At 47.5% G+C, this 21989-nt stretch overlaps 1 protein-coding gene across 3 annotated transcripts; it reads left to right on the top strand.

Moving 5' to 3' along the window:
- The first annotated feature begins 1394 nt into the window (after positions 1-1394).
- On the top strand, positions 1395-12467 carry CCKBR (cholecystokinin B receptor). Of its 3 annotated transcripts, none has more exons than XM_057750344.1 (5): positions 1395-1650; positions 9734-9985; positions 10139-10388; positions 10694-10866; positions 11034-12467. In XM_057750344.1, the coding sequence occupies exons 1-5, from the start codon at positions 1494-1496 to the stop codon at positions 11570-11572; spliced, it is 1371 nt and encodes a 456-aa protein (XP_057606327.1). In that variant the 5' UTR covers positions 1395-1493; the 3' UTR covers positions 11573-12467. The 3 variants fall into 3 exon arrangements, with proteins under 3 accessions (XP_057606327.1, XP_057606328.1, XP_057606329.1); XM_057750345.1 differs by having other exon boundaries at positions 1494-1650; positions 10694-10851; positions 11034-11572; XM_057750346.1 differs by lacking the exon at positions 9734-9985 and having other exon boundaries at positions 1494-1650; positions 10694-10851; positions 11034-11572.
- Positions 12468-21989: the final 9522 nt, after the last annotated feature.

Genomic DNA, 21989 nt, shown 5'->3' with positions numbered 1-21989 from the left:
GAAGGGGGGTGGTGGGCCGGGGGCATGATTGACCTTATTCCCACTGACCTCAAGCTTAAATCCTCCTTCAGTGTCTCATCGCTTATAAACTCAGTGCTAGCTGGACCAGGTTCTCTCCAAAAGATTGGATAAGACTCTCTGAATTCTCCATAAACTCAGACCTCATCCCCAGTCTAATGTTCTCTTTGACTGATAACTCCCTGACAGCTACTGTTGGAGGCCAGAGAATGGAATTCCAGGTCATCTTAGGGTTTCTTTGGAATGGAGAAGAATCACATGGAGCAGGGCTGCAACATTAGGGGAGGCAAGTCCTACCCAAGGAGCTGAACCCACGGCAGTCCTGTACATGCCCCCTTTAGTTTTGTTTCCGCTGTACCCAGGTGCTCCAGCACCCATTCAGCCCCCTCCCGTGGGAACCGAACGCCCTACACAGGCTGCTCCTCCTGCGCTGAGAACAAACAGGGAGCGCCCGTGTGTCGAGTGACGGTGGGCGCTGCCTGGAGACCACAGAGAAAGCAAGACGCCTCCTCCCTGGTTATGCCTGCGCTGGGCTGGGAACCGAACCATACCCACTCCTGTTTATCCCAGCAGTTCTCACCGCTACCCCCGCCGCCCCTCAACCTCTAAGTCACTCTTCCTCCAGGCAACCCTTTTCCCCTGCCAGGATTCTCTGGGGGAGAATGCTGCCCCTTCCCCATCCTTGCGCGCTGAGAAGGTTTCCTTGGGCGCTTTGGGTGGAAGCCTGGGTGTTGGGCCTGAGGTCGGAAGTGAGGATTCGGGAACAGATGCGGGGGCTATCCCAGCCTAGAGGCGAGGAGCGGCAGGGAACTACCAGCCATGGTGTCGCGGTCACGGCGGCCACTGCGGCATAGTAGGGTAGCCGCGGCGCTCGGCGCGGGCTAAAGCATCTGCGCTGCAGCCAGTGATCCCAGCATGCGGCCCCGTCTTGGCTGCCACCTCCACGTTCAGCCACCCACCAGGGAAAGATGCTAGACCCCGCGGCAGTCACGCTCTACCCAGTCCCTCCTTCACCAACCTCCCTCCTCACAACCTCTCCATCCACTCCTAACCTCTTCCAGCCCTTGCCAACACACACACACACACACACACACACACACACACACGCACTCCCGAGAATTCTCCGGAACCCGGACTGTGGTGAAGGGGAGTGGGCGGGAAGGAAATCTCTAAGAGAAGACAGGAGCGATCTAGGGAGGGGGCGAGGACAGTCACGGGGGTTGGGGAGGAGCGAGTAAGTCCGGAGCAGGAGAGGGGGACGGAGAGTCACCTGGCGGGACAGGGGCGGACCCAAGCCTGAGAGGGAGGCGAGCCGAGGCTGGGCGAGGAGGGGCGGAGCGGAGGAGCAGCGGCCAGGCTTGGGGGCGGGGACCAGGAGGGGAGGGAGCCTCCGCCGGAATCGCAGCGGGAGCAGGTGGAGCCGCAGCGGGAGCCCGCCGGGCCGAGCGCAGGGAGGCGGCGGCTGGGCCGGGGCCATGGAGCTGCTAAAGCTGAACCGAAGCGTGCCGGGATACGGACCCGGGCCGGGGGCTTCCCTGTGCCGCCCGGGGGGGGCCCTCCTCAACGGCAGCGGCAGCGGCACCGGCAACCTCAGCTGTGAGCCCCCACGCATCCGCGGAGCCGGGACACGAGGTGGGTGCCTCCCTCAGCCCCCTCCACGAGCCGCTCCTCACTCCACCCCGCGACACTCACAGAGGCCCCCACTGCCTCCCCAGGCGCCCACGCTATCCCTTCGTGGTGCTCCCTCCTTCCCCAAACAGCTGCCCTGACATGTGTCCCCCACAGCTCAGAAAACTCCACCGCAGCTTCGCACGACCTGCTCAGAGCCGCTTCACACCCTGGTCCCCTGACCACCCCCAGAGCGCCTGGTCACCCCCAAAACACAATGCTCTCCCCAACACACAGCCCCCTCCTAGACAGAGACAGTGGGACGGCAAGGACCTCCTCTGGCCAGTCCTCCCAGGTCTCTCCTTTCCTTTGGCAACCAGTTCACGGAGCCACAATGGGGAAGGAAAGAAAGGAAGGCAGGCAAGATGGGGGGAATGAAGAGGGCTGGTTGGGGGAAGGGGCACTTTGGAAGACCTGAATGGGAAGTTAGAGCTATAATCTCCTGTGTCCCCAATCCCCTGCCTTCCCAACAGAGATCCCCTAACCTGTATTAGGCTGGACACTGGAGTGGAGGTTGCTCTCTAGAGCTGCCTGTCTCCATTTCCCACTTCCTCAGATCCCTTTACCTCCCAAATTGGAGTTCTTCTCAAGGGTCTGTACCCTCTCTCTTTTGCTGTCTCCGAGTAACGTCTCCAGGTCCCTTCCAAGCCCCCTCTCCAACCTGCCTTTCCTTGGGTTTCAGGCTCCTAGAACCTGGCTGCCCCATTAATCATCCCATCCCTTTGTACCACCTTCTCCCCGCATCCCCCAGACTACTTCCACTCACCCAGTCCCCAAAGTGACTTTCACTCCTCCCATCACATCAGCCGACATCCACATTTTCTTGATGACACAGCTCAAGTCATATTTTTTCCCTTTCCTTTACCTTTTCTTTCCTTAGATGATTACTGGACACCTGCTATTATAGTCCGTGGGCTAGGTGCTGGGTACACAGGGCTGAACTAGACCCAGTCTGGACTCTCATCCCCAGTGCACGCGAGAGACAAAAACCAAGGGGAAAATCACAGTCAGCGTTGGAATTCCCACAAGTGGGACCAAACTGTGGGCCCCCAAAGGAGATGGGGTCTGAAAACCTCAAAGAGGGAACCTTGAAGCTGGAGTTCAGTGGGCAGAAAAGGAAGAAGCGGGATTCCAGGAGAGGGAACAGTGTTAAGCAGAAGGAAATTATTCCGAGCTCTAGAAGAGAAAATGGGGATAAATTGTAATTCAAGTATTTATTTACCCCCATAAAATATTGCATACTTTCTCAGACCAGTTGTCATGCACTCTCTCATTGTTATACCTAGATTCTTCACCTCGACAAATGCTTATGGAGCCAGAGATTGTACTAAGCACTAAGGACAGGAGTAGAACAAAACTGACACAGCTCCTTCTTCACGGAACTCACAGTTCAGTGGGGGAGATGGACAAGGAAGCAGGGAACTGCCATACAAAGTGCCTCGAGAGGGATGCGGGAATACAGAAGAGGAGCACCTCTAGCCTAGCCTAGACTTGGGAATCAAAGTTGGCCTCCTGAGGAGGTGAAGGGTAAATTGAAATAAAAATTAAAAAGCTAAGGGAAAGCCAGCCAAATGAAGGGGCACAAAAGGCAAAAAGCATCTCAAGCAGAGGAACAGTGTGTGTAAACACCCAGAGTTTAAGTCCATGGCCCTTTCGTTCAGTGTGTCATAGTTTCTGTGTGCCTGAGACATGTACCATAAGAGGAATAATGAACACTCAGAATAAGGACCAGCTCAGAGGATTTCCAGAGACCCTTATGGACCTGTCTAAAGAGTATGGATTTTATGCTGAGGGCAATGGGAACTACTGAAAAGTTCAGTAGTACTGCCAGGATTAGTTGTGCAGTGTAGAGGATGGATTGGAGGACAAGAGATGGGGAGAGGGGCATCCTTTAGAAGGCTATTATATCACATTGGTCCTGGTGATATGAAAGATGATGCTGGCTTAGACTAAGCTACTGGCAGTGGGGATGGAGAGAACTGGATGGATTTGAGAGACACTTCAGGAAGTGAAATCAACAGAACTTGATAATTTATTAGAAATAGAGAGGGAGGAAGAAGTCAAGGGATGACACCCAGGTTTCTGGCTTAGACAATTGGATGGGTGTTGGTGTTGTGTGATGAGAAGGATAACAAAGGAACAGAAACAGGTTTGAAGAAGGAGATTATACATTCAGTTTGGAACCCACTGAGTTTAAATGCTGGTGAAATATGCAGGTGGATTTGCCAGGTAAGCTGTTGAATCCAAGGGTCTGGAACGAAGGGGAGAGGTATAAGCTAGAAATACAGACTTGAAAGACGTTTGTCTAGAGGAGGTAACAGAAGCCAGGAGAATAGAGTAAATCACACAAAGATTGTGTCAGATGAAAAGAAAAAAAAAAAAGGTCCTGGGACAGGACCCTGAGGAAGACCAATTTTTAAAACCAAGCAGAGGAAGGAGAGTCCATGATGTAGATCTAGATGAAACCATCAAAGAGACAAGAAGGCAAGGAAAAAAGAAAATTTCAAGCAGGGTGGGATAAGTGATGTCAAGTGCTGCCCATGTAAGTCAGATAAGGTCAGAACAGCATCCCTCGGATTCAATAACAAGCAAGTCTTAGGAGGAGCTGTGGGTGTTAGGGGGTGGCTGCGGTCAGCTGAAGTTTGGGCCATGGGGGAGGGGTTATGAGAAGTGAACCAAGGTGTGCAGATCAAACTTTCCAGAAGTTTGGTAGGGAGAGAGAGAGACAAAGAGAAAACAGGGTAGTGCTAGAAATAACATGGGGTTGAGGAAAATACCATGGGGTTGAGGAAGGGTGTGTGAGTGTGCACACACGCACACACATAGTCTGTCTTTTTAGTGTGTGTGCATTGTAGAGATAAGGCCATTTTTAAAATGTTGATAGGGAATGCGCCAAGAAAGAGGAAGGTTGAAATGCAGAAGATGGCAATGCTAGTTAAGAGAATAAGGGACCTTGAGAAAGCAGAATGTGAAGTGATTCAGAGCAAGTCATCTAGACGTTGCTGCCCACACACATTTGGATGTGACACCCAGCAGTCAGAAGCTACCCACAGAGACTCTGTTAGCCACACTCACTCAACTATTACCCCCACAGACACATTCTACCCAGGCTCACTCCAGTGTTACCAATAGAACTGTGCGTGTTACTCACATTATTCTGATATAATCCACATAGACCTGAATGTTACCCGTGTTCACGCAGAAGCTACTCACAGAAAAACAGATGTCACCCACACTCACTGTAATGTTGCCCACTGTCATTTAGATGTCACTCATCCATCAAAGTCACTCCCTTTCATTTTACTATTATGCACACGTGATCAAATATTACCTGTGCTCACTTGAGTAACCCTTCTCCAGACATTACCCATAAAGTCATAGATACAAGTATTACTCTTATATGTTCAGATATTATCTGCAAAAACTCAAATACTACCTATGTTTATTCAGGAACTCAGTTAATTTACTCAATCAGATTAATATCTTAATCTGTTACTATCCCATATTCACACTCACTTAAATATTGCCCACTTACATATAAATACTTACATATTACTTCTGCTCAGTCAGCTATGACCACCATCAGCTGGGTATTTCCCCCATTCACCTACAGACCTCTCAGTGTAACCCATGCTTCCTAAAGATGTTACCTATGAAATGAGATGCTATCTGCAGACTCACTCAAATGTTATCTGGCTCACTCGAATGTTACAACACTTACTCAGATATTACCTCAACTTACAAGTAACCCACACTCAATCCGATATTACCTATAACCATAACTGTTACCCTTCTCCAGATATTGCCCACAGAAACATGTGTTACTCTCACCCACCCAGATATCAGCTCCAAGACTAAAGTATTACCCAATGCTCACTCTGATATTACCTACATCCCCCTGCATATTACTTCTGCTCCCTCAGTTAGAACCCGTTAACATTTGAATGTTCCCATCACCTGGCTGTTACCCACAATCAGCTGGATGCTGTCCGTGCTCAACACAGAGACATGGGTACCACTTTGATGTCTGAGTGATGGGTGCCCAGATCCAACACACCAGTGAACGGCAGGATTTTTTCTTTTTGTATTTAAAAATACAACTATTTTTTTCACATCTTAATTGGAGTATAATTGCTTTACAATGTTGTGTTAGTTTCTGCTGTACAACAAAGTGAATCAGCTATATGTATATATATATATCTCCATATCCCCTCCCTCTTGAGCCTCCCTCCCTCCCTCCCAATCCCACCCCTCTAGGTCATCACCAATCATCAAGCTGATCTCCCTGTGTTATGCAGTTGCTTCCCACTAGCCATCTATTTTACATTTGACAGTGTATATATGTCAATGCTACTCTCTCACTTTGTCCCAGCTTCCCCTCCCCTACCCCCACCGTGTCCTCAAGTGGTTCTCTATGTCTGTGTCTTTATTCCTGCCCTGCCACCAGGTTCATCAGTACTGTTTTTCTAGATGCCATATATATGGAAGGGCAGGATTTGTGGCATCAGCAGCTTCAGTGTTCTGTGGAATTCTTTCTTAGAAAATCATATTCTGTTTTATGTCACATCATCTGGCTTTTTGTATCCACACTTATCTGCCATCATCTGGAGAGAACAAATGCAGATCCTCTAGACCCAGAAGCAGAACTGAACTGTCCCAGTCTTCTGAGTCCTCTGGTCTGATTCCTGGTCTCCTCTCATCCCCAGCAGAACGATGCTCGCAGGTAGACTGTCAAGGCACTAGTGGCTGTACCAGGGGAAGTGCATCTTCCAATTCTGCCACCCCTGAAGCCACTATGGTCACTCATGTGCCACCACACAAACACACATGGATGCACACCTGCACACACAAGCACATGCACACTGCAGTTTCCCCTGTTCTTAACATCTTGTAACAGTGTGGTACATTTGTGAAAACTGGTGAGCCAATATTGACACATTATTAACTAAATTCCATAGTTTACATTAGGGGTCACTCTTTGTGTTGTATGTTCTATGGGTTTTCACAAATGTATAATGACATCTGTCCACCATTACAATACCATACAGGATAGTTTTACTTCCCTAAAAATCACCTCTGCTCCATCTATTCATCCCTCCCTCCCTCCCTCTCTCCAGCCCCCTAGCTCTACGATTGCTTTTAATTAGCCTTTTTCATATCTCCTAACTCTTCAACAGCAAAGACTTAGAGAGATAGTAGTGGCTGGAAATAAGGTAATAGCTAGAAATGCCCAGTAAAACAGCAAAGCATTGTACAGTTGCTGGTCACTTTTACTGGAACTTTGTCCTCTAGTTTTCAGATGTCCCCATGCAGACTGGAAAGTTCATAATATAGGGCCTAGTCCCATCTTTCAGCTCTACCATAATTAACCAAGTTCAAGGGCACACACATGGGATCCATCAGCCAGATGAATGAATGAGAAATATGCTTCTCACAATTTGGAGTGCTGTACAAATTTGAGGTGTGGTTGTAGAATCAAAAACTAGTTGAAGACAAGGAATTCCCTGGAGGTCCAGTGGTCAGGACCGGCGCTGTCCCTGCCGGGGCCTGGGTTCAATCCCTGGTCAGGGAACTAAGATCCCACAAGCCCCATGGTGCAGCTCCCTGCCTCCAAAAAAAAACCACCTAGTTGAAGAAAAACACCCAGAGGACAGAGGAGGACGTGAGAGAGATAATAGAACTAGAGAGATTAAGGGGTGGTGGGAGAGGTGCAGAGAGGGGCAGTGGACTGGGAGTGTAAGATAAACCATCTGCTCTATTTTCCTGGGTCCAAGGACCTCTCTGACAGAGATCCCCCTCCCAAAGGTTTTTTACTTCCCCCTACACAAACACACACACACACACACACACACACCTCTCAAATTGTCACGCATAAACCTTCCATAAACCTTCCCGCAGAGAGGGGGCCCAGCTTCTAAATGAGACATAGATAATTTGTATATAATAGTAAAAGTAGCACATCCAAGATCACAGCATGTCATTGACCCCCTCCCCCCACCACCCCCCAAAATATCCTCCAACATGTGTCTCCAGAGAGACAGAGGCAGCAAGGAGAGTGCATGGTGGAGCTTTAGAAGCACAGAGGTGAAGGATGGATGAGGAGGGACAGAGCAGTGCACTTATGTGGAGAGTGACAGAGATCCATTTAAGATTCATCAGCAAGCAGATGTTAACGCCTGTGCAGGAGACATTATGCCAGATGCTAGGGACGTGCTGGAGAACAAGATGGGCATTGCTCCAGTCCTCAAGAGCTCATAGTCGAATGGCAGAGTTAGAAAATGAACATAATAATACAATGAGAAATGCCGTGATAGAGTATCGGGGGCTGCAGCATGAAGAATGACAGAGAAGTGAGGGAGCAGTAGGAGGCAAAGCATTTTAGAGACCTAGAGACTGTCTTCTATTCTGAGTTGGCACCTTACTTACTGGGTGCTCTGAACGAGCAATATCAGTGCTGAGTTCAGTTAGAGGATCTCTTGTAAATAGCACTTGCTTGAAGTCTACAATAACTTCTGAATAAGCACAAACTATCGCTATGAGAAAACAGTTTAATTTGGGAGCTCAGGCAAAAGTCAGCCAATGTATGGGGCTATGAAAAAGGGCCCTGCAGCTCTGGGCCCTTCCCTCCCCCCAGCCAAGTAGGCTCTGTCCCTGCCCTCTCTCCCTCCAAGCTCCAGTCTCCCTCATGCTGAGGCCATGGGTGTGGGTGGCTGGGTCCAGTTTAATTCAATTCAACTTTGTCTGGGTCTGCTTGGCTGTGATATGGAAGCCCAGTGATGAATCCTTCTCCCAATAGGTAATGACAAAAATGAATGGGGTCAGCCCTTGTCTAGCCCAGCAATGCTACATGTCCCTCCTGTGAGCTCCCAGAGCACTCTGTGTATTCCTTACTCCTTATCACGCCTTGTGACAGCTATCTGTTTATACATCTGAGTTTCCCTCTAGACTGAGAGATCTCAGGGCATTTGTCATGTTCATCTCTTTGTCCCCAGTGCCTGGTATAAAGAGAGTCCTCTGTAAATGCTTGTGGAGTGAGAATGAGTGTTTATAGATAATTAAAATATAAGGCAGAAAGTAAAAACGGTTCTAACAGATGTGTACGGAACATGCATGGTCAGAGGAAGTGGAGATTAGCTCCAAATAAGATGTCCAGAAAGGCCTTACAGAGGAAGGGACAGTCAGTCTGAGTCTTGAAAGACAATGGTGAGCAGGAATTTACCATATAACAGAAAACAATTTTGTTATTCAGAGTCATTAGTGGGGGGTATTAATGGGGGGGGGCAGTGAAAGAGTATTTTAGGCTGAGAAACCAACATGAGAAAAGGAGAGAATCATGAGCGCACATGATGCCTTCCGGAAACTGAGTCATCCAGTGGCTTAAGTGGGTGCATTGCAGGGAGGAAATGGGAGGAGGAAGAGGGCAGTTCTGGGAGAATCTGGATGACAAGCTAAAGGGTTGCAGACAGGTGAGAGTAGGTGAAGGGTCTTTTTGTTTGTTTGTTTTGTTGTTGTTGTTGTTTAAGACAATAAAGACATGATCGGAGCTGTGTTTCAAAAGATAGTGGGTGGTCAACAAGGTTGAGTGCTTCCGGGAGGTCAAGAAGAATAGACTGAGAAGAGACCTTTGGATTTGGCAGTTATAGCTTAGTAACCTTGAGAAGAAGTGTCCAAACAGTAATGGGGGAACAGGTCACTGGATTATAACAGATTGAGCAGTGAATGAAAAGATGCAAATAATCTTTTCAAGAAGTTTGGCTGCAAAGAGAAGGAACGATGTGGAGCAAAGCTGGAGAAGAGACAGGCTTTCTTAAGGAAGGGTAGAGTTCGGCCACTTTAACTAGGTGTGGAGGGGTTAGAAGGGTTAAGGATTCGAGTTCACCATTTACTGAGCGGGTCCTAGGGGTTGGGGCAGGGAGTGTGGGGACTTGGGAAGCAGGGGATCTGGCTGGGTGGTGGGAGTTGGAGGGTTGGGGATTAAGTGAAATTGGAGAGCCCGGCTAAGTGGGGGCCAGGCTCCCTACTGCCACCTCACCTTTTTCCTACCCAGAATTGGAGCTGGCCATTAGGGTCACCCTCTACGCTGTGATCTTTCTGATGAGTGTTGGAGGAAACGTGCTCATCATTGTGGTCCTGGGACTGAGCCGCCGTCTGAGGACCGTCACCAACGCCTTCCTGCTCTCACTGGCAGTCAGTGACCTCCTGCTGGCCGTGGCTTGCATGCCCTTCACCCTCCTGCCCAATCTCATGGGCACATTTATCTTTGGCACAGTCGTCTGCAAGGCGGTTTCCTACTTCATGGGTAGGTGAACAACCGACCTGCCTCCCTCCCCCCTCTCCGCTCCTGAAATCCTTGCCGGATGTAAGGGTCTTCCTCGCTCCGGGGGTATGGAGGTTACACTGGTGAGTGTGTAGTGCAAGTTTCCTAAGTGACCCCTTCCTCTTCCCTTGCTAGGGGTGTCTGTGAGCGTGTCCACGCTAAGCCTCGTGGCCATCGCCCTGGAGCGGTACAGCGCCATCTGCCGACCACTGCAGGCGCGTGTGTGGCAGACGCGCTCCCACGCAGCTCGCGTGATCGTAGCCACATGGATGCTGTCCGGACTGCTCATGGTGCCCTACCCGGTGTACACTGCAGTGCAGCCAGCGGGACCTCGTGTATTGCAATGCATGCATCGCTGGCCCAGTGCGCGGGTTCGCCAAACCTGGTAAGGGTGCCTATTACCAGTTCTTGGAAATTCCCTTCTCCATCTCCATCAGATACTCACGACCATTCCCCAGAATCTTCATCCAGCTGCTCCAAGAATCACCACTCTAATTCCCTTACCCGCCACCCTGGGATTCCCTTTCGGGGCTCCTTCCCAGTTCGCTAGCCCTTCCCAGCCACAGCCCCAAGTCCTACTTCTTCTGAGACCTGGCCACCAGCCCTAGAAACATCACTACTTGGGCCTTTCTCCATCTGTGATTATAGCTTGACGGAAACCAGCGTGATGGGTCTATGCTCTGTTTCCAGGTCGGTACTGCTGCTCCTGCTGTTGTTTTTCGTGCCCGGGGTGGTTATGGCGGTGGCTTACGGGCTTATCTCCCGCGAGCTCTACTTAGGGCTTCGCTTTGACGGTGACAGTGACAGCGAGAGCCAGAGCAGAGTCGGAAGTCAAGGAGGACTGCCGGGTGGGACAGGACAAGGTAAGTGAAATCCAGGAGGGGAGGGACTTTGGGAAGGGGCGGGACATAAAGTGGGTGGAGCGGAAAGGTGTGTGAGTAGGAAGAGAGGCTGGAAATGAAGGGAGTTGGGAGGCTGGAGATTTGGAGAACTCAGACTTCTGTTCTGACCGCCCACTGTCTGTGCTCAGGTCCTGCCCACCCGAACGGGCGTTGCCGGTCGGAGACCCGGCTGGCTGGTGAGGATGGCGACGGCTGCTACGTGCAGCTTCCGCGCTCCCGGCCTGTACTGGAGCTGTCCGCGCTGACCGCGCCCACGCCGGGGCCGGGATCCGGCACCCGGCCTGCCCAGGCCAAGCTGTTGGCTAAGAAGCGCGTGGTGCGGATGTTATTGGTGATCGTTGTGCTTTTTTTCCTGTGTTGGTTGCCAGTGTACAGCGCCAACACGTGGCGCGCCTTCGATGGCCCCGGTGCACATCGCGCACTTTCGGGTGCGCCCATCTCCTTCATCCACTTGCTAAGCTACGCTTCTGCCTGTGTCAACCCCCTGGTCTACTGCTTCATGCACCGTCGCTTTCGCCAGGCCTGCCTGGACACCTGCGCCCGCTGCTGTCCTCGGCCTCCGCGAGCTCGCCCCAGACCTCTACCGGACGAGGACCCTCCCACCCCCTCCATCGCCTCACTGTCCAGGCTGAGCTACACCACCATCAGCACGCTGGGACCTGGCTGAGGGGTGGAGCGGGAGTGGGGGCTGAGGCAGGACAGATGGATTCCTACAAACATGGCCCCATCCAGACACACAGGAGACAGACCAACTGACACAAGAGACTGACTAACCCCAATGCATAGGAAAAGGTGGTTTACCCAACACAAAGGAAACAAAGGAGACCCCCACACAGGAAAGGAGGCACGCGCTGTGGGACTGAGCCTGGCACATAGAGACACGGCACTGACCCTGCACATACACAGACACAGCGTCCCTAGCTGTGGACCATCTCTACACTGTGGAGATTCTGACAGGGGCTGACCTGCCTCTTACACATATAATAATGGCATTGAATCTTTTAGGGCTCTGGAGCCTGGCACAAGAATGACTCCTGAGATGCCCCCAGTCGGACCTCACAGTGCCCTTCCCCAAACTGTGCTGCAAACACCAATCTGCCTAATCTCACACTTCCCAGACCAACAAGCTGTTTTGCACTGAAAAGTCCCTTCATTCTTTTCCAGTTAAATACTATGGGCCTGCCCCTCTTCCCCTACCCAACTTTTTGAAGAAATAATAAATGACTCGGCTTCCCCCTCAATTTCCTTTTTGGACTTTTTTGGGGCACGTGTGGAGGCACAGGATTTTGTAGAGTCCTCTCTGCTGGGTCCCTCCCCCTGCTGCTCACTTTTGTGCATGACCCCCATGGTCTGAGTCTAGATGAGGCTGTGTGAATTCTCTCCGAGTGGTCAACCTGGACCCACCTCACACCAGCATGGTATATAGTAGCTGGGAAGGGGGTGGGGTGGGAGGTGGGATATCCACGACACATCTTGATTCCTGATCACATTGTCTTAAAGTGGTACCATTGTTAAGGTACAGTGTTAAAAGATGTTTATTAAAATCTTAATGAAAAGAGGAAGCACTGTATGATAAGACTCAGTTTATTCAATGTGTATTTGAAAAACCATGGGTCAGAACATGACAGGTATACAGAATTAATTAAAGAATAGAGTGTTTTTAATCCACTCTTCCCAGTGGAAGCACCCTTACTTGCCAGCAACAAGGAGGAGAGGTAGGGTGGGGAGGCAGGGGGCTGGACCTGAATAGGAATCCCAGAGCCCAGCCTCCCTCTTGCCTCTAAGACTGATCCAGCCCCAGAGAGACAGGCAAAGACAGCAACATCACCCCTCCACACACACAATGACAAACAGGAAGAACAGATGACCTCACCAAAGGGACATACATAAATAAACAGGCATGATATGCTGGGAGAGGGCTCCTTGACACTTCTTCTTGTAACAGATGGGGAAACTGAGACCCAGAGCAAGAAAGAAAGCTGCTCAAGGTCACAATAAATTAGAGCAAGACGGAAATAACCCTACTGAAGCAGACACTGAACGGGAGGTGGGAGAGAAGCCATACCCATCAGGGGGCAGACGCAAGTTTTACAGCACCTGGAGCTTGCAAAATTGGATGCCCTGTCTTAAGAAAAGAATATATAAAATTACAGCAACAAAATTGCTAGGACACTGACCAAGGCCTTAGGAGAGACCCATGCAAATGAGGAGCCCTGAGATTTAAGCCTCATTAGCTTCACAGCCAAAAATACCTCTAAAATCCATCCGCTAACTATGCTGGACAAAGGCTGGATGGAGTGAAGGGCAGTGAGAAAGGAGAGTGGTCTTCTGTTTACCAATGCTGAGGCTGTTCCCATCCATCGTTTCTGCAGGGCTCTGGGCTGCAAGAGGCAGGAGGAAGGAAGAAAAGGGCGGAGAAGGCGTTCCAAGCTGTCAACTAAGACAGTGCGGGTTAAAAATAGAATCCCAGCTGGTCGCAGTTGCAGAAAGCAAGATATTGGGCCTTTCTGTCTCATGACAGCTTTTCCACAGGGTGCAAGTAGGGTTGCCCATAGCCCTTGAAGCACTTCCTACCCCCCATCCCCACTATCCCTTCTGAAGGAGATAGAGACTCGATGAGGCTGCCCCACTGTCAGCCTCTCCAGCTGGGGCCTGGGCTCCTGTTGACCATCAGATGGAGGTGGGGAGCTCAGTGGGGAGGGATCAGTCCAGCCTCTAAGCCTAGAGTATGAGCTCAAATACAGTGGCCCAGGACTAGCCTAGAACCTAGTGCATGGGCACAGCCTGAAGAACAGCATTTCACATACTGTGCAACCCTTTTGTCTACAGAATACTTATACATCCATCACTCTACCCTGTGCCCTATCTAGTTATCAGATGTGGAATCTTGGGATCCTCCCATCTATTTTCTATCTCTTAAAATCTGACAAAAAACAGTTCAGGTCCAGAGGTAATACCACTGTCTCTATGAAGTCCTGCTTGGTCATCCTCGCAAAGCTTGTCTACTCGTAGAGTACTAACTGCTTTCCCTCTTCTATCATACTTATTTTTGTTCCTGCCTAATTTCCCATTCTAGGCAGGGAACAGCATGATGTCATGAGAAGATGACTGAGCCTGGGCCTAGAATGGGGTGATGGAGGGAGTGGGGTGAATTTAATGCTTCTTGGTGCTCTGTGACAGGAGTTTATATATACCAATTCATTTCATTCTCAAAACTCTTCTCCGTAACATTTCTCTTCATTTGACAGAGGAGGAAAGTGAAGCTGAGAAAGCTTAGGGGAGTTACACAGGGCCCTACAGTTACAATGGAGGCAGGAACTGAGCTCAGGTATCTGCCTCCAAAGCTTTGTTTCTTTCCATTATGTTCTTTTGCCTTTTTTCAAGCCTTGACAATCTGGGTACCAGTGATCCTGCCTTTTAAAAGTTGTGTGATTTTGTGCAAGTTATCTCAGTGAGCCTCAGTCTCACCCGTAAAATGGGAATAATTACATTAACTTCTGTGATATGGTGATTTATAATAAGCAAAAGCAATCTTGAGCAAAAAAAAAACAGAGCTGGAGGAATCTTGCTCCCTGACTTCAGACTATATTACAGGGCTACAGTAATCAAGACAGTTTGGTACTGGCACAAAAACAGAAATATAGATCAATGAAACAGGATAGAAAGCCCAGAGATAAACCCACACACCTATGATCACCTAATCTATCACAAAGGAAGCCAGAATATACAATGGAGCAAAGACAACCTCTTCAACAAGTGGTGCTGGGAAAATTGGACAGCTACATGTAAAACAATGGAATTAGAACACTAACACCATACATAAAAATAAAACTCAAAATGGATTAAAGACCTAAATGTAAGGTCAGACACTATAAAACTCTTAGAGGAAAACATAGGCAGAACACTCTTTGACATAAATTTCAGCAAGATCTTTTTTGACTCACCTCCTAGAGTATTAAGAATAAAAGCAAAAATAAATGGGACCTAATTAAACTTAAAAGCTTTGGCACAACAAAGGAAACAATAAACAAGACGGAAAGACAACCCTCAGAATGGAAGAAAGTATTTGCCAACAAGGCAACTGTGTAATATCCAAAACATGCGAACAGGTCATGCAGCTCGATATCAAAAAACAAACAACCCAATCAAAAAATGGGCAGAAGACCTAAACATTTCTCCAAAGAAGATATACAGATGACCAATAAACACGTGAAAAGCTGCTCAACATCACTAATTATTAGAGAAATGCAAATCAAAACTACAATGTGAATCACCTCACAAGTCAGAATGGCCATCATCACAAAAATCTACAAACAATAAATGCTGGATAGGATGTGGAGGAAGGGGAACTCTCTTACACTGTTGGTAGGAATGTGAATTGATATAGCCACTATGGAGAACAGTATGGAGGTTCCTTAAAAAACTAAAAATGGAACTACTATGTGACCCAGCAATCCCACTACTGGATGTATACCCAGAGAAAACCATAATTTAAGCACACGCATCCCAATGTTCATTGCAGCACTATTTACAGTAGCCAGGGCATGGAAGCAACCTAAATGTCCACCAACAGAGAAATGGATAAAGACGATGTGATACATATATACAATGGAATATTACTCAGCCATAAAAAGGAACGAAATTGGGTCATTTGTAGAGACATGGATGGACCTAGAGACTGTCATACAGAGTGAAGTAAGTCAGAAAGAGAAAAATGAATATCATATGTTAATGCATATATGTGGAATCTGAAAAAACTGCTACAGACGATCTTATTTACAAAGCAGAAATAGAGACACCCACATGGAAAACAAACATATGGATACCAAGGGGGATGGGGGGGGTGGGATGAATTGGCAGATTGGGGCTGACATATATACACTATTGATACTATGTATAAAATAGATAACTAGTGAGAACCTACTGTATAGCACAGGGAACTCTACTGAATGGTCTATGGTGACCTAAATGGGAAGGAAATCAAAAAAAGAGGGGATATATGTGTGTGTATAGCTGATTCACTTTGCTGTACAGTAGAAACTAACACAACATTGTAAAGCAACTACACTCCAATAAAAATTTTTTTAAAATATAAAGAAAAGAAATATATATTTAGTCTTTGTTCTATTCCTGGCACAGAGCGTCTTGGAATTTCCTAAATGATGAGAGCCGTAAAGATATCTTTTGTTATGTAAATGAGGTGAGTTTTGGACCACCCCTAGGTCACCTAAGGATGGGAGCTAGTTTGTCAGAGGAACCAACCAAGTGATTAGAGGGTTATCCCTTTCAGCCCCACTGTCTGACCTTCAAGGAGGGGAAGAGGGGAGAGGGCCTAGAGATTAGTGATTGAGATCAATCACTAATGGCTAATGATTTAATCAATTGTGCCTATGTAATGAAGCCTCCATAAAACCTCAAAAGGACAGGGATTTACAGGTTGGTTAACACAGGGAGATTTGGGGAGAGTGTCTCATTTGGAGAGGACACGGAAGCTCTGCGCCCCTTCCCACACATCCTGCCCTATGCATCTCTTCCATCTGGTTGTTCCTGAGTTATATCCTTTTATGATAAACCAGTAACTAGTAAGTAAAATGTTTCTCTGAGTTCTGGGAACTGCTCTAGCAAATTAATCAAACCCAAAGCAGGGGTTGTGGGAACCTTCAGTTTATGACTGGGCAAAAGCACAGGTGACAACTTAGACTTGCAACAGCATCTGGGGCAGTGGAGGGGGGAGGTGCAGTCTTATAGGACTGAGCTCTTAAATCTGTGGGATCTGACACTATCTCCAGGTAGAAAATGTCTGAATTGGCTTGATTTATAGGACACCCAGCTGCTGTCAGGGCACTGCTTGGTGGTGTAGAGAAAAAACTCACATTATAATTGGTATCAGAATCATAATTCACACTGCCATTTTGAGAATTAAGTAGAACAATGCTCAAAATGCTTATTTGGGAATTCCCTGGCAGCCCCGTGGTTAGGACTCAGCTTTCACTGCTAAGGGCCCAGGTTCAATCCTTGGTTGGGGAACTAAGATCCTGCAAGCGTCGCAGCATGACCAAGCTTGAGCACGAGGTGAGAGAGCAGCATTGACATATATACACCACCAAATGTAAAACAGACAGCTAGTGGGAAGCTGCTGCGTAATACAGGGAGAGCAACTCGAGGATGGGTGATGACTTAGGGGGCTGGGATAGGGAGGGTAGGAGGGAGTAGTGGGATGGAGGGATATGGGGGTATATGTATAAATACAGCTGATTCACTTTGTTGTACAGCAAAAACTGGCACAACGTGTAAAGCAATTAGATTCCAATAAGGAGCTTTAAAAAATGCTTATCATTGAACCATTGCACAAGCACATGTCATAAAAAGGGTTAGATTTGAGATTGCTTCAAGACCAGGATGAAGGAACAGCACCAGGATACAAAGCCCTCTGCAGACAGAAGGTCACCCCTAACTGAGGAGGGTAGAACCCTGAGTCCAAGCGGAGGCTCAAAGTCTGCTAGGAAATGGTATTAGAAAGTAGTGGAGTCAGAATTTGAACCCATATCTACCTGACTCCAAAGTCAAGCTCTTTTCACTATACATCCTGACTCTGACCTTCCAGAGGGGACATTCAGGGCTGGGGAGTTGGGAGCAACTGGAACCACTCAGAACTCTTCTCTGGGCTCAAAGTAGAAACCCAGGTAAGTCTATAGTTCTACAGACCTGGATCCTTCAGCAAGCCGCAGTTCTAGCATCTCCATACCTGGAGGGAGGCCCCTGGAGAAAGGTAAGCCAGGTCCACAAAAAATGAGGATGGCAGTTTTCCTGGAAATCTAACCCCCCTCAAACCTTCCAGGAAAGTAGGTTTCCAGCTAAGTCTCAGATATGGGGACAAACCAGAGAAGGGGACATATCACAGTGAACATGCACAGGTTTGCCCTTCTGCCAGAAGCTGGCCCCTCTCCAGACAACTCAAGCCAGAGCCTTGGAGGACCATATGGTGGTTACTCAGGTATGACTAGTGGGGAACAAGGGATGCTTTATGGACAGACTTCGTTCCTTCAAGTTACCTCTGGGAGAGGACAGGTGGGAGGGAAGAAAAACAAATGGAAAGAGTGGGAAAGAAAGCAGACCCCATCTGAGGTCAAAGCTTTGTTGCTGGGATATAATGCCTGGAGGTGAGGCCATCCTGGAAGTGGCAGTCCTTGCCACAGATTCTAACCATGGTTCTCTGGCTGCTTCCTATTCTCTGAGCCTCATTCACTGTCCCCCAACCTTAGGGGGCACTTGGTCAGCCAGATGCCTGGTCCATCACAAGCACCAGGCACAAAGATTAGCCCCTCGCTTTTGGTAGGGCCCAGTCTTTTTGAAAAAGAATTCTAGCCCAGCCATGTATCCACATCTTGAGAAAGGAAATAGTTAACCAATTAGGCCCATTGTCTTAGGCACTTTGTCTTAACCAAATAGACCCACTGTCTTAATCAAATTAGGCACTTTGTCTTAATCAAACAGTTTGGGGCTCCAGAATACTAACCTGGTATGTAAGTTGTAAGGGATAAGATATGCAAGGGCTCTTGAGGAATGTACATTTATTTGAAAGATAAGGCTAGTCTGAGTGAATTTCTCAGGGTGAAACAAACGGGCTTTGAGCAGCAAGGAAAAGGCAGAACACAAGACGTTCCCAGCCAGGATGCAAGATCCCATCTATGTGTCAAGAAACAGGGCTACAACACTGCATGTGGGCAAGGAGAGGCAGGTGCAAAGGCCCCATCTGGACAGGAGCAGAGCCTTCCAGGTGGAACTCGGTTTGCGGGCGAGAGAAAAAAATCCCTTTTCTGCCTCAAACCAAAGATAATCCCTTGATCCTTCTAAATTTAGCTGTATTGGCCCTCCATGAAGTAATGGGCAGCACTTCAGAGAATTTAAAGGGCAGCCCATAGGCTGCCTAGATATGGGGATCTGTAGTTCAGCCCAGAAGAGTCAAGAGCAAGAGCATAGCATAGTCGAGGCAGGAAGTCTGGCTTTAAGTGCAGCCAGAGAGATGGAGGGCCCTCACACTGTCAGGGAGCAGCCACATTCACCAACTTGGAATGGTGATGCAAATCAAACCAGTGGTTAAGACTCTGTGCTCCCAATGGCCTTAAAAAATAAAAAATGGTCTCCCTGAAAGGATCTGGTACCCAGTCTACCCAAATGCCATTAACTATGGAGTGACTACCTCTGACTGGTTATTTTCTCTTTCTCACCTGGGGATATTTTATGAATTGCTGTGTAGTTGAGAGGGTTACGTAACATGGAGCAATCTCCCCTGAGAAATATAATACAAGCAAAGGAAGATTATTAGACACCCTAGTATTGAGACAACGCTGTCGGCCACCTCCACACGTAATCCAAAGTAAAAATAATACTGAATCATAACATCATGTAATGAAGTCCAATAAACTTCTGCTTTTCTCATGATGAGTACTTTAGTCTTTTTTTTTTAATCTCAAACACTGATTTACTTATTTTAATGTTTTTATTAGTCATATATGCACATAAAGAGTCAACTATTTTACGACATTAAGGCAAAGAGCAGTCCTCGGGCCCCTGCCTTGCTCATTTCCCCTTCTGCAGAGGGATGCACTTTCAAATCTTTTATCCATTTTCTCTAGTATTTATCACCAAGCCTTTTAATAACATGCTAATATTAATTCTGGGTTCTTCTGTTTGGCATTATTATCTATTGACTACCCTCCAAGAAAGATGAGGGTTTAACTCTCGTTTCCACCAACCAGACACACACACTCCTATACCCCCTTTCACCCAATATAATAATAACATAATTTTTGTTATTGTGATATCCAAGTTCCAAGGTGATCTCCAATGATATTCACCTCCTTGTATTCATGACCCTATGTAGTCCTGTCCCACTTTAAGTAGGACTGATATATATAACCAACAAAATATCAAAATGTTTAATGAAGATGGGATCCCATCCTGCACTTGCACACTTAGTCTCACTCACCTCACCTTAATCCCAGCCCTGCTGGATTCTGTCTTTATTCAACATTTTGATGTTTTTGTTCAACACGGATTCTTTTTGTATTAATTTTAATTTTTTTTAATATTACACTAAAATATTTTTACCTTGACTAAATTTTTTGATGCTCTTTTAAATTTTGCAACCAAAGCAAGAAAGCACCTCACTTTACCTTAGCCTAAGCCCTAGCATATCCTAATAGCTTCTTGAGAAAGAATGAATATAAAGTAAACTTTTAATATCTTTATGTCTATATCTGTGTAATTCTACCCTCACACTGGATTCCTAGTTTGGCCAGACATAGAATTCTAGGTTGGGAATTTTTTAACCAATATTCTGAAGATGTTCTTTTGAAGACCAAAGTCATTTGACGTCCGATCCTTTGCTTTACGTAATGGCTGTCGGTTTTGGAGTTTGGTTGGTTGTAGCGATCAGTCCTATTCAAAGTAGGACAGGATTTAGTTTAACAGTGGAGGACTAACAGCTGATCAGAAGTTCTGAGCAGTGGATGGAGTTTGTCAGCTGGGAGCTTCATTGTAGGTTGATCTGATTAGGCCGTTTGTTGGGAACTCCAGATATGAATACCTTCAATCCTTTCCTGATTGGCTGGTGACATGTCCTAGAGAACTTCTCCAATTCTTTGGAGAGAATAAAGGCCTGGATTCCAGCAGTGGGGGAGCCAGTGGGAGAAGACCTTGGGATGGGGGGTGGGCTGACCAGGATTTACGGTGCATATGGGCACTTAAGCTTCCAGCTGTTTTATGGTATCCCTGCTTTCAAGTGTGCCAGAAAGACCCTCAATTTTACCTTCACCAGACAGATCTCCTGTCTTCTGCCCAGTGAGGAGGGCAATAGAAAGGGCAGGGATCTAAAAATCTCTTTCTCAACAGCTTTCAATCAATCTTCTTTTATTTTCCCTCCCCCTCCGACTTCCAGAGATATCTTGAACCATCAGTTCCTAGTCTTGTTGACAGTTGTGCCATTTAGTCGTGGCAGTTCTCTGCTTACCGTGAAGTGATAGGTTTCTGCTTACTTGGGTCTACTAAGTCATTAGACACCTGTCCATCTATTTTTCAGTTTCTAAAATTTTGTCATCACCTCTTTTTTATCACCATCTCTGAGGATTTATACCTTTAAAAAAAAAATCCTTTAAACTCAGTTAAGGTATCAGGCAAGCCTCGATGTAGTGCCAGAGGGGCAACAGAGCATAGGAGATAGGGACACATCATACACTGTGGCCTAGGATAGAGGAGGAAATCCTATTCTTTAACCTTCTCTCACTTTCACCCATATTGCAAATAGTATATTGGGGGGGAAATCCTTTTCCTGTACTTTTAGTGGGGTTTAAAAGAGAGCAAAATTTTATGACTGTTCAAAGTATAATCTTTCCTGGGAAGTGCCCTAGGCCTCTGCTGAGTTTTCTATTGAATTATCCAGCACCTGATGGGCTGCCTTAGGAGGTAAATTTTGGCCTTTAAGAGAGCAAATTCTGCTGGTGCGTGTGGAAATTCCACTATCAGCATATTCAGTGCATCCCTTAAATAATCACTTTAATAACAATTATAATTTAACAATTACAAAAACAATTGTAAAATCAGTTTTATATAGAGACAGCGTGGACAAGGAGCACACGCCCATGAATCGGTACTAGTCTGGCTTGTGCTGTCTTTGCCTTGTCATGTTGCCTTCCACTAAGTCCTCTCAAGGGCAGGTTCTGAAGGAGAGACCGACCCAAGCCAGTTCTGGAGGCGATGTAGACACGTGGGGTGTGCCCAAGGGAGGGGTGGTTCAGCGCCAGGCCCGACCACACACGACTCGCAAAACTCCGGGTTCCAGCTGGTACCAACCTGTAGGTCACCTTGCTTGGATGAGCCGCAGGGAAATAGGATCTGTGTGTTTCTCAGGGGCTGCGGCACCGCCCACCCGACGCCCCGCCCCTTGGGCTCCCAACCCTTGGGTTCACCTGAAGCCGGTGCGTTTCTGCCAGCTTTGAACTTGCAACGTCTGCTATTAAGAATCTGAGCAACTCGCTGGAAACCGTTGAGGCCAGGAACGGCTGGGATGAGAGGAGAGAGAGAGT

This window comes from Hippopotamus amphibius, chromosome 9, assembly GCF_030028045.1.
Source record: "Hippopotamus amphibius kiboko isolate mHipAmp2 chromosome 9, mHipAmp2.hap2, whole genome shotgun sequence".
Taxonomy (NCBI): Eukaryota; Metazoa; Chordata; class Mammalia; order Artiodactyla; family Hippopotamidae; genus Hippopotamus; species Hippopotamus amphibius.
Note: the sequence above shows the minus strand (reverse complement) of the source record. Positions and strands in the feature narration are given on the sequence as shown.

Coding starts and splice junctions, on each gene's coding strand:
- CCKBR (XM_057750344.1), top strand. CDS start 1,494: ATGGAGCTGCTAAAGCTGAACCGAAGCGTGCCGGGATACGGACCCGGG. Junction 1,651..9,733: donor CCGCGGAGCCGGGACACGAG/GTGGGTGCCTCC, acceptor TTTCCTACCCAG/AATTGGAGCTGGCCATTAGG. Junction 10,867..11,033: donor GCCGGGTGGGACAGGACAAG/GTAAGTGAAATC, acceptor GTCTGTGCTCAG/GTCCTGCCCACCCGAACGGG.